The sequence below is a fragment of the Amblyomma maculatum genome, chromosome 3, assembly GCF_055883805.1.
Source record: "Amblyomma maculatum isolate TAMU_Amacu chromosome 3, ASM5588380v1, whole genome shotgun sequence".
In the NCBI taxonomy this organism is placed as follows: domain Eukaryota; kingdom Metazoa; phylum Arthropoda; class Arachnida; order Ixodida; family Ixodidae; genus Amblyomma; species Amblyomma maculatum.
In genome coordinates, this window is record NC_139346.1 from 138,595,618 (window position 1) to 138,608,268 (window position 12,651).

Consider the following 12,651-nt stretch of genomic DNA (forward strand, 5'->3'; position numbering starts at 1 on the left):
TGAGGACCTTATTTCTTGAAAGACTCGACGGTAACTAATTTTTAAAAGAATTTTGTATTCACAGATAACTCTCTGAATGAAGCCACTTAATGGTTCTGTGTGCATCCAGTCCCTCTCAAATTTTTCAAATTCTGGGATATTTTTGTAAAAATTACAATATCGTTCGGTGGTAGGCTTGAACTGTTTAGCATTGTCCAAGCACTTCAAAACTACTGCCTGTTCAAGTATATGACTGGCGATTTCGGGTATCACTGGTGGATCAGATGCGCGTGCTCAAAATTTGCCATTAGTGGAAGGTGGATTCGTGGGCAGCACCGACTGAGAGGCTGAAAAGGGCCTGAATGCACTTTACCGTTAGCCGGTTGTCATAGGTCAGCCGGTTTAAAAGACGGAACATGTTTATAACCACGTAGTATACAACTCCGCAGTAACATCAGCCCGACTATTTCATGCCGCTGTGAAATGTTCTGGGCTCGCGATATCACAGCATCGGTAAGTTCGGTGCATCTGATAAAAAGAGCTGGAACAAGTTTTCGCGCTTGAAACAAAAATCGTTTTAAAGCAGCATGTACAAAAGCCAAGAAAATTAAACGAGGGTAGTTAGAAAGACAGTGCGCTAGCAAACGTTTCGACAAGAGCAGTTGCCTTCGTATGGAATAGTAATTCCTTTGTCCAAAATCTTGCTTGCGCACGCAGACGTCATTTCAGTCGTTCTGTTTTGCTTTCTTTTCAAGAATCCTGTCTTCCTGCACATTTCCTCCTATAAATCATCAAAAATTACTATCGCAAAACCATTTACAAAAACGAAGGCCCTGAAAGAATCATTTTATCCGCCTTTTTATATTGCAAAAGACACAGGCATTGTACTCAATTTCATGATGTTGGCACACATTTCGTCATGGCTTGTGACAGAGACCTAAAAGGCACCGCAAGTCCCTAACTATTTCCTCGTAGACATGGTAGCCTCTAATCAGCTCCCAGCATAGTCAACAAAAGGATAGCAATGCCGAAGGTGGTTGAATTTTGCAATAAAAAAGGTATTCTATCTCGCAAGAACCACAGGTTGAGTGAATACTGCCTAACGGACAGTTAATTTGTAATGCGCTGTTCTGCATAAATTGAAGTTGTTGAGCGATTAGCCGCCTTGTCATGCGTACTCTGTCAGTAGAGGTGTATAACGTCAATTGCCAAAACGCTAATTTCAACTCTTAAACGCTGGAAAAGATGTATAGATGCATGTTCCTGCTGCATATTTCTGTTAGTTGTAAATATTCTTCGGGTATTTATCTATGGCAAAAATCACGTAATCAACACCAAACTCTAGGCCCGCCTTTGCACTTGTATAGAACAAGGCATATTGACAGATTTGAACAAGTATTGCAAGCGGTAAACTCACGGTTTAGGATGTAAAGGTGAACCAGTTAACACCACAGTTAGAGGGTGAGGGGAGAGCGTAAGGTGCAAAGCATAGCGAAAACCTGCGATATGTCACCTTCCCGAAGTCATCTGTATGGCTGCTGTGGAAGTATCCACCCGTACCCATAGCAACTTGGGAGTTACGTCACGCAGGAGTGGAAACGGGACACGCACTGCCTACTTTCAATAGCTAAGAAGTCATTAGAGCAGCTCATTAAGATACCTGGCTGAATTTTCTTCACCCAAGAGCCATACATTTACTGCATGTCTTGCTACAGTAGTGACCGTAGCCAACTCTGTCGCGAGTTTTCATGCCACCGCGATAATGTTTACATGAATGAAGACTCGGAGCGCTGAAGCAACGCTTATTTGATAATGAAGATACGATTTCAGCGTGAGACTATATCTTCCAACGACGTAATCTAAAGACGAAATGACAAACTCTCAGCCGATGAGTCGCAATTATTTGCTCTGGCTTCAGAAGAATGAACATTTTATTTCCGGATTCATGGGGTCGCCGGGAGAGCAATTGAAGGCTCTGGCGAACGCAGGGCTATTGATGACAGGCACCAAGCAGCGGCCTCTGCCGGTTGCGTAGCCCTCGCTGCTCTCGGTGCTGATTTCGCAGCTACTAGCACAGTAGGACAAGAAAAAGCTTCTTTCGGGAGTCATCCCGGAGTCGTCATTTCCAGCAATCTGCACGTTGCGCTCGGCTTCCGGAAGTGCGTCGAAGGCGGCGTACGCAGCCAATATTCCAACGAAGTCCGCTAAGTTCTCCGAGTCCATTTTATCGTCCAGCTGTCGCCTTTTAATGTCGACCTGCGCTTAAGCAGAAGACGTAATTCACGATGCTGTTCAAAGGAAGCAACGTTTCTGGCCGCAGCTGGCACGATTATAAAGCTCGATGACATAATCACCTGTCATGAGTTCAATCCAGCACTCGTAAAACGACTGGCAAGTTTACTAAAACGTCATTCACAAACAAAAAGACCGGCACTCGTGCTCATTATAATGGTTCACGTGCTGTCCTAGACTCCTACAAAAAGGAAATGTACGAGACGTCACCAGTTTCGTTGAGCAATTATATCAGGAAGTCTAAGGCGCTCTTTGCTTTAGTGAAACGAATAGAATTTTGTGTTCGCATATACTCATATCAGGTGAAATTAGGCACCACTGTTTGATATTTTTATGTCCACATAACTGAACCAAAATTAGCCTTTCTCTTCGACAGAACACTTACCGCAGCTTAGATGAGGCAATCGTTGGTCTGTGACACTCGTCGCACTAACTGCAAGCTCATGTCTTTTTATCGACATCATTACCAAAGAATGCACTATACAAATCATTTCAGATCATCCTGTGGAATTTTTCCTCCCTGCAATTACCTAGTCTAGTACAGTTTTGAGCGATTAACCATGTTGTGACCCTGCAACAAGCTTAATCGCACCTGCGAATAATATTTGCCATCCTGGAACGGGATCTTTTCGATGCATCTTAATATGAAACATATATAGTTGCAAACCGAGGACCACTTAAAGGTCAACTCCGGTGGTTTTTCCATCATTCTGTGTTTTCGGTTGAATTACATTCCTCGGCACGTCCTGACTCGAACACAAAAAACCGTTTTCCGAAATTCCAATTAGAAGTATTTTTAAAAAGAAAAAACAGCAAATCGAAACCGAAACTGCTTTCACGACCAGAAACGACATCCCAGGTGACGAAGTGGTGACGTCACACTCAGTATTAGAGAAACACTCGTACGTGCGTTGGATGGTGCAAATAAAGTATGGAAATCATGAAGCATTGCATAAAATGTCTTAGGTACTTCAATATTAGCCTCACAATTTCATAATCATGCGGGAAGTGGGCAGTAACGCTGGTATACTGATTGTGACGTCAGAAACTCAGTGTTGCCGGCAGAAATAGTCTCAACTTAAGCCATGAAAACAGCATATTTTAAAGTCGTGTTGCGCGCGAACGGATTATCGTACGGCGCCCAAATTTTGTAGAATGCGTCAGGACGGAGAGGAGAATCTACAGTAAAATTTTTATTAGAATATTCGAATGTCAAAAAACCCCCGGAGTTGCCCTTTAAGGTTTGGAGTAAGCATGCGTCTTTTAGTATTCACAGCAGTCATTACATTAGAGATTCTCGGTAGCAGTGCAGAAAAACCTAGCTCATGCTTCATGAACCTTAATACACGTAGTACCAACTTTTCAATTTTTAGGCTACGGCCACATATTCCATGCTACACCTGCCTAACTGCACTTTAGACAGCTTCTTTTTCATGAGTTTTCTGAATATCTGATCAGATAGGATCCATGGATCTATGTATCTGTAATGATATCAAATCTTTTCTCCATCGTGCCTGGACGACCGCTTGATCCACGACATTTTTGCGCAAATGAGCAATGCATTGAAGTTTCATTGTAACTATTGCCAATCCAGGGGTATTTCAAGATTAATTTAGATCGCAAATTTCACCGAACCAGTGTCCTAATGCATGGAGTGAACATTTGCTTCTAGCGAAGGAGGTGCGACTTCGATTATCGCTGCCGCCAGATACCCATCGGTGCTACTATGTGTACTCTTTTTCTGTAACAGGGTGCACGGCTCATCGGGAGTAAAAGCATAAACATTTCTTCTTTGACTCTCGCTATTGAAATGAAATACTCCTTTTCTCATGGCAATGTTGCCGAAGCTGCCTTAGCACCATGCAAATTTGTAATCTTAGCATTTACGTTCAGCAATATAAAAACAGTCATTGGTAATTAAATTGCCGCCACTATTTATCTGTTCTTCAAGAATGAGCATTTAATGTTTTGTAGATCGCACCCAGGGCACTGAAACGTGTGCAGAATATAAAGAAACCTGCTCAATAGATTACAGAAAAAAGGAGTACCGTGAAGTATCGTAATATAGCTCGTTTTCAACCTCCTTGGAAAAACATGGTTTGAAATACATATGTACATTCAGGGATTTCTGGAGTCCAATTATGAAGCTACTATTCTTCAAATGGTGATCCTAATGGAATGCAACGAAGAAGAGTCCTTCAAGTACTTGTATCAACATTGTACCGCACATCGCATACTTCGTGATATAAAGCATAGAAAGCCTGAGATGTAAACAAAAAATCCTTAGAGCTGTCTCACTGATTACTGAGAAAAATGATTCAGTCACAGAATAATAAAGTGGTGGTCATGCATTGCATAGTACTCCCGGCCAGCACTGCGCGCCATAGATTAGCATGGTATGAAATCCCTTGTCTCCCTTAAAGGCACGTTGGAAAGAACTCATACCTTGACCACGAAGGGCTAAGTCATTTTCACATACGCGCTACAGCCTCACAGCCGACTGTGATAGGGGTACACGAAAAAATCTACATTGATACCAAAATTTTTAACGTGCCTGAAATTCAAAGCCTTGAATGCGAAAGAAGAAGAAAGCTCATATGCATCTTTTACAGTCCATTTATGCTAAATATTTCTTTAAATTTATGTGCACGCTGGCCAAAGGGGAAACTTGCAAATTCCTCTCTTCCTCAAAATATAATTTGTGAACAAATTACTGACAGGAAAAACGATGAAAGATCAGTCTGTGACGTCACAACAGCAATGCGGCTGTAAAAACAACGATCAATTTATCACGAAAGATGTACTTCTATGGCAAATTTTTTAAAAGGCGTATAAAAGTTCTACGTCGGTGATTTAAACAACGCGTATCCCGGCGAAAGATAACCAAATATTCAAAAACGGAACAAGCAGTTCCTAGCTCAATAATGCCAACTAAAGGCTGATAAAGAGTCCAGTTGCCTAGCCAGCAGTAGTTTTGTTCCCTGAAAATTTGAATGTTTCACAGAAAACAATGAGCTGATTTTTAGTTAGTTTTGTCCCGAATAAAGCTCAATTAAGGAGGCGCGCATAGACGTGATGAAACTACATAATTGTTCGCTTCTGTGTACCATTTAAGTGAGGTACCTTTGGCGCCCTTAAAGAAACTCCCGCAGTAAACATCCTCTCATGCCAAGGCAGGTTAGTTAAGTGAGATTCCCAAGACGCGTCGCAGAAAAAACAAATAGGCGATTCATTGACAGACTGTTCTTAATTAGGCTTTGCGAGTCCGATAGAGGAATGATATGCACCTGAACAAGGTCACCTGGGAAATAGTTTTAAGGAGTGATTAAAATCTTCTAAAATTAGGAGTTCTTGATCAACTAATCGTAGGTAGCAAAGATGCAGCAGGTGCAAGTAACAACACTGTCCATACCCGTCAGTTAATATCACTGGAAAAGGGTGCTGTATTTTGCTGTTAAAATTTATTTGGGACATCTTTATTTGAAAAGGCTGGTTAGCTGTAACGGCTGCACATTGTTTTCTAAAGACTTGTTACTTTATCTTGGACGACAAGATTTCAAACGACTGCTTAGCTTTAGCTGGGGCACCATGTGCATAATCTTTTTAGCTCCACTCCAAAAACAAGAACGTGCCACAAAAATTGCGCCGTCCGCAGTAGGCCACAGGCCAAGCTGTCTCATGGCGCATTGAACCCGTCTGCGGGGGAAAATGCACGAGTAATGTAACTGTTTCATTCTAGAAATGCCTGCGTACGGCAGCGACACACTTTTGCACACATTAAACACTAATGTTATTCAGTAAAGTCATCTTTTTCCGCATAAGCTTCCTCTACCAAAACGCTTGTTCGCAAAGTAATCGACAGTCATCAACGATTCTTGTTTGCAAAGTGAACATTTCTGATGGCCAGAAAGTGACAACAATTTGCACACGTACCTTTTCGTGGGATTTCCGGATGCATTCTGCGTTGTCGATATATCGCTGCATAGCTTCCTTGTTACCCCATCGAATGTGACGACCCTCATCGTCAATTCCCATTCCGGTGACGTCGTAGCCGTGCATCATTTCGTGGCCAACAGTCTGCGTTCAGAGTATCGGAAACCATGTATGCACAAGAGTGCTTACACAAATACAATGTGCCGACTTTACTTGAGGGAAGAAACATCGTCTGCAAGTTGGTACGCTCATTAGCGCCAAAAAGATGCTGGTATGTTCTCAACTTACTGAGCCTGCCAGTCTATTCCCTGATCTAGTGGAGAAAGGTTTCAGCAAAGTTAGAATGAGCCTCAAACTTGATTTAAGATTAGTTCATTAAAATCATTTGTTTCTACAAGCCTCTAAGTCTTCTTTAGGGGACAATTCCTCTACAACTGCAGAGTCAATGCTGGAATAATTTATGTCATCACAATGACTTCGCCCTTCATACGTGACATAGAACAATAGCAAAATTTACAGAAAAATGCGACCCAAAATTTTGCCTCTGGAATGATTTTCCCGTATTGCATTCTTCTATTACAACAGGTATTGTTTTATTTCTAAACAATAACTTGCGTCCCCTCACCAAGAGATGAAGGTCGTGGGCGACTGAAAGTAGTCTGAACTTAACGCTTGCAGCTAGTGTGAGTAATACTGAATACCATTAAACAACCCTGCCCTCTACTGGCATAACGTAAAAAAATTCAGCTGCTAAACCACGTTTCCATCCGTTCCCTACGTGTTGCATAGGGCCCACAAATAAGCTTCTGCTGCAAACAAAAACAGCTCATGATGTACCTTTGCGATCGTTTCGACGGCAGCTTAGCATCAAATCCTACGGTTTCTGTCGAGTTAGAAAGACTGACTCGTAGAATACTCAACCATGAGAGTTACTGGGGTCTCTTTGAACTTAGCAAACATCAACACTACGACTGAAGCATGAATACCAAGATTAAAAGAGAAATATGGGAGCTTAGTATGCAGAGTCAGCAAAAGTGCTGATGCTGATGATTCACTGTCAGAAATGGTGGCCAAAATATATTTTTGTTCACGTATTCTAAAGGCCCTTCACTGGCATTACATAGGGTTTGTAGTGGCAAGGCATGGGACACTCGGTGCATGTATTTTAGTAAATTGTTGGGCTACCCGACACAAATTGGGCATTGAGGGCACATGCGGTATATTGTTCATCCATATAAAACTGTATTGTTTGCCTGCTAGGCAGCTGCTTATCAAAGTTTGGCCTGTAGCTTATTCACAAGCAAGAAGACCACATTTTTCTCGATGTAGTAGCCTCCGAGATATTGCTTCTGAAATAAAAGAGTGTGATGCGAATGAGCTGTTGTGGGTGTTCGTACGAGCGCTGCCGCCCAACTGCCATCAGACACGTCGACCAGGTGGTAGTCCGCGCTCCGCCATTAAAGCCAGTCTTACGGGACTGAATCACTCCAAATGTGGTTCGACTTGTTTACCGTGTATTTCATAAATGTACATCCAACATAAGCTTATGTAGCTACAAAGTTCTGTATATCCTTAGGTTGTACGGCAGCTGCCAGCACCAAGTGGGCGTTTGCGGGGCAGATCCGCTTCGCATGGAGTCCAAAGTGAACGCTGCTTTGAATTTGGACATTGTTTATTGCAAGTGCTGCTGTCATGTTACACGTACTATGTACACTACTTGTCCTCTCATTACAGTTTAGGAGTAGTTAGTTCCTGCGTAGCCTTCCGCAGTGAAGCATGCCTTACAAAGGAAGCACTCAAGCTTTCGTTGTGTGGGCGCCATCTTATAAGACCATGCGGTGATGCGCGGACCAATAGTATAATTCGGTTAATTTCGGTGCAATATATTGCTCCGAATTCTTGTATCTTGCCATTTAATTTTCAAAATACCAAGAACATTCAAAAATATCGGGGTGCGGCTACCAGACTTGATTGTATTAGTGCCTTGCATGTCGTATACGGCGCGCACCTGACTAATCCCGCATGACACACAGCAACAATTCTAACTGTTGCAAGTTTTTTGACAAACTGGCGTTTTTGTTGAGAATTATTGCTGCCTTGTGTGAGCAGTGCAATGTCGTCTCCCATGAGTGTACAAAAAGCAATTAGAGATTGGGAAGAAATATCAATGCGCCTTTTTTAAAAAGCAAGCAGCCATCTTTGAAACGGAAAGCTTGATGGTAGAATTTTGTTTTAGGGAGAGCTTACTGTCGGCGCCATTGACGATGGTAAGTTTTTGCAACAGCTAAATGGGAATACAGGATGCATAGTATATTTAAGTCTAGCAAAATACATAGGACCCAACAAATGTGAACGTTGTTTGCGAATGTCGTTTTATCAACTCCGCTTCATGGAAAAGAAGTAGAACGTTTGTGCGACGCAGGTGCTCCGCTTTTAATGACATAACGCTGCCACGGCAATGACTCCCCTCAGCTGCTTCTTTTGTGCATCAGATTTCGCGCACAATCTGCACTCATCGATATCCTATGACTGTAAAAACCGCGCTGCTATTACGTCGCGCTTATTAGCATACGGTCGTAATCTACCATATCATGTGAAAGACCCCAAGGCATACACACATATAAAGCGCTGTTTTATTCATACCATAGGAACATGCCTGTGCGGTCTAGGGCTAAATTTTTGACTCTTAGTTCACAAGTCCCTAGTTGGAAGAAATACAAATTTTACCGTCCCGCCGCCATACTGTGTTGCCGGGCTCTTTGCTGGACGGGAGCATTAAAGCGGTGGCATTCAAATATCACCGTCGGCTGTCGACTCACTGTTGCCTCAGAAATTTGCACTATAGTTTGCTTCCTTATTCCCATGATCTTCTTCCGTCTGATGCTTCAAATATAAATTCACGTTTCACGTCGTGTGTGCAGTGGAGAGTAGCAGTGGTAGACAACATCCAGCCGGTGGTGGAGCTCGGGTAAACTGCATTGCAGCGCCATCAAGCATTAGTTATTTGTAATTGAGACAATCATGGCGCTGCCCGATTTTGTTGACATGCACGTGTCATTGTCTCTGCCGCGGTGGCTAGATGGCTTTTCGGTGCAGTTTTTGCGAGTTCTACCACTGGCTGCATGTGTATACGACTTTTGCTCAGGACTGTACATGTGCAAAGCAAAAAGCAACAAAAACATGAGGCCAGCCTTTAAGCACAGCGCATATTTTGAAGCAGTTAACCTCCATTCTGTTTCTACACTCTTCGCAAGCGGTGGATGCACAATACAAAATCAATGAATACAGAAACACTTCGCTATAATGACCTTCAAACATACCACTACGACGTAGACATTTCTTGCTGCCTTGCATTAGGTCTATCGGTGACCCTGAAACATCCCCGCAATGCCATATAATATTTGTTTCAAGCTATCGTGAAAAAATTCGCATAAGGCACTGCTGAGATACATTTTCATAACAGAACTATTACCATGGCATCTGAATTGTCTTGCAAAGCATGCATCATTCGTTTTGAATGGCATGGTTGTGCACGCTCGGTTTCTTCAATAGCCTAGTTCGCTTATATATCATGCCGCGTTACTTCAATATTATAAAAATCGCCAATTCGTTGTTTTCTGCGCTTATTGCCACAGCACTTGTTAATGCGCTTTAAAACACACGCTGATACCTTCCAGCTAACTACAGCCCCATCTTCTGCGGCAAGAAATTGTTGAATAACTTTTGAGGCGTCCGGGGTGGCGCCTTATGCTTTCATGTTATCTTACCGCTCCGAGCGCACCGTAGTTAACCGACGCAGGTCCATTGGGAAAGAATAGCGTGGGCATAATGGAGGCCGGTGGGATGATGATCTCGTTGCTGCTCGGGTAGTAGTAGGCGTTCACCGCCAAAGAGTATACGAAAATGTTGTGCTGGTCGCGGAGCAGGCGCATGGTGCTCGCCCTTCGTGCTCTCGCCCAGCTCAGGACAAAGCGGTCGTCCACGTCACCCATGCTCTCTGCAATGCACGGGGAGTAGAATATTGCGCTGAGCATAAGCGCTGGATTTCGACGAGGTGGTCTTATGGGAAGACGTCGCCAACGGCTTGTGTCTGCTTTCTGTGTAAGTATTGAGTTTGAGAATGAAAGTATTTGAAGCTTTCGCAGCTGACATAGTGCGATTGACCTACTCAAAACATTACATGAAAATCTACAACACTGTTTTCTCCACATGTTTCTTGGGGTAAATCCGCGAAAGGGTAGCACTACGATATTATTATCTATACATATCATCCCCAAGGTAAAACTCAGTGTAAGTACGGATGCCATTGAAATGCTGAATCAATGACCTACATGAGCATCGGTTAGCGACAGCCGTTCCATGCAAACAAATTATATCGTTCCCATGCTTTTACCCGACGCTGTTTTCTCCAGATCTTCACATATTCATTGTTTGCTCTAGTTCAGTTTAGGGGACGTAACGTCACAGAACAGCTCAGGTTGTGAGGGATGCCTTAGTTAGGGCTCCAGAAATTTCGACCACTAGGGGTTCATTAACATGCGCTCACATAACGCACTACACAGGCGTCTTGCTTTCACGTCCATCCAAAGCGGCCACCACGGACAAAGTTTTATCCCGCTTCCTTCGGTTCAGCTGTCGAGCATTGTAACGGCTGAGCCAGCGCGGCGGTGCTGATCTTGAGTTAGCGCACGCTAAGAGCTCCTAAAAAATGCGCCATGGTCATCTTTGCTTAGCACTGCATGTTCCACCGCGATCCGTTCATTCTTCCTACTTAATTAGCGCCGCAAAATATGCTATAAACTTCTTTCCTTTTTTCGCTTTTCTTTTTCTGTCGACGGAATAAACATTACGCTGTTTCGCTTTATACAGCTTCCTGTGCAATCTTCAATATTACCAACGAAGAAAGCGGGGTCATAAGAGCGGCGTATGCGTAATCTTCAATATTACCAACGAAGAAAGCGGGGTCATAAGAGCGGCGTATGCGTATACCTAAGACAATGTGTGCTCTCCTACGAACCATCTCGATTCCAGCGCAGCATGGCATAACTCCTCATATGTCGGTTACAGTTGTCCTTAGGACAACGCTCTCCATTTTAGCAACGATTGTTTTCGCATTTGTGGGAATTATTACAACGTCTTTCCAAGGAAAGAGTAAACACTGCGGAGGCTACGTATCTGCCCATGCATTAACGTATTCGCCTCGAGCCGAACAGAGAGAACCGGACATATTAGCCCTATATAAAAATAAGCATGGACAAAATGCTAAGCTAAACCTCTCTAACTGCTAAGCAGCTCATCAAGAACAAGACGACTAGAAGAGGTTGGACTGTCGGCTACAAGGGAGTTAGGCATGCACTTGTGGCTAATGGACAACAAGAAGCCGGAGCATGCTCCGGTTTCTTGAAGACAATAGACTAGGCGACATGCTTTAATTTAAATACAGTCCCATTCCATGCAACATGACATGCCTTCGAATAAAATAAAGCATGTAGAAAAGGTATTTGAATAAATTTTAGAAATGTAAAATTACCAGATATCAACAATTCACTCATGTATACTTTCTATGATTAACGCAGGTATACATCTTTTCAAACTGCTCTGGCAGAACGTAAAAAATAAACTTGGGATGCGTTTCTTTCTCCGCTTGTAAACGAAAAAGACACATTTTGTTCATCCCAGCGGGGTGCAGCGCAATGACTGGAGACAATACGAGAGTAGCTGTACTTCGCTGAATAGGGTGGTCAAAAATATGCAGCTGTACTGTTTGGGCAGATCGAAACCTGAGAGTGTGGGAGGTACTCCGGCTACGCTGAGCACGCAGGGGTAGCCAGGTTACTCACCATATATTGCCTCCACTGCCGACGCGTTGGGAAGGTTCTCCGTGTAGCCGACAGTGAAGCGCATCTTCCCGAACTTGCGTAGGGCCACCTCACGAGACTCACCTGACAGCCAACTGGATTTTCGTAGCATAACTCCGAAGGCTGTCTTGACGCTTTCCAGCATGATGCGTGCCTTCTCGATGACACCGGCGGCCACTTCAGAAAACACACGAAAAAGTGCGAAGCCGTATGGAGGTTAACGAGAAACTTAGATCAATACTACTGTCTCGCACTTCGCGAAGGTGTTTCTTAACGGTGAAGTCATAGCTAAAGAGACGAAACAAGTCCTGTCTTTCTGTCCACCCAAATTATTGCATTACATTAGCATCCTCATTACATTAGCATAATCAATACATTAGCATCATTTAACCCACTGCGGGGTCAAATCCTCTCCCATATGCCTCCTATAAACCCGGTCCTCTGCTGGCCGCATCCAATTCACTCCTGCAAACTGCCTAACCTCATCCTCCGACTTAATATTCTGCCGCAACCTGCTGCACTTTCCTTGGCATGAAATCCAGTTTGCCAGCCTTAACGGCCAAGGTTATCATATCTTCACACTACGTAT

At 43.4% G+C, this 12,651-nt stretch overlaps 1 protein-coding gene across 1 annotated transcript; it reads right to left on the reverse strand.

The window, feature by feature from the left end:
* Positions 1 to 1,890: 1,890 nt before the first annotated feature.
* LOC146196183 (neprilysin-3-like) lies at positions 1,891 to 6,331 on the reverse strand. The gene is made up of 2 exons (XM_084596342.1): positions 6,205 to 6,331; positions 1,891 to 2,235 (listed from the first exon to the last, which is right to left on the reverse strand). The coding sequence occupies exons 1-2, from the start codon at positions 6,328 to 6,330 to the stop codon at positions 1,894 to 1,896; spliced, it is 468 nt and encodes a 155-aa protein (XP_084452468.1). The 5' UTR covers position 6,331; the 3' UTR covers positions 1,891 to 1,893.
* Positions 6,332 to 12,651: the final 6,320 nt, after the last annotated feature.

Bases quoted from the DNA above. Each gene is read 5' to 3' on its own strand.
- LOC146196183 (XM_084596342.1), bottom strand. From the start codon at position 6,330: ATGCACGGCTACGACGTCACCGGAATGGGAATTGACGATGAGGGTCGT. The intron at 2,236-6,204 runs GTACGTGTGCAA...GCTTAAGCGCAG, and splicing joins TCCGGAAATCCCACGAAAAG to GTCGACATTAAAAGGCGACA.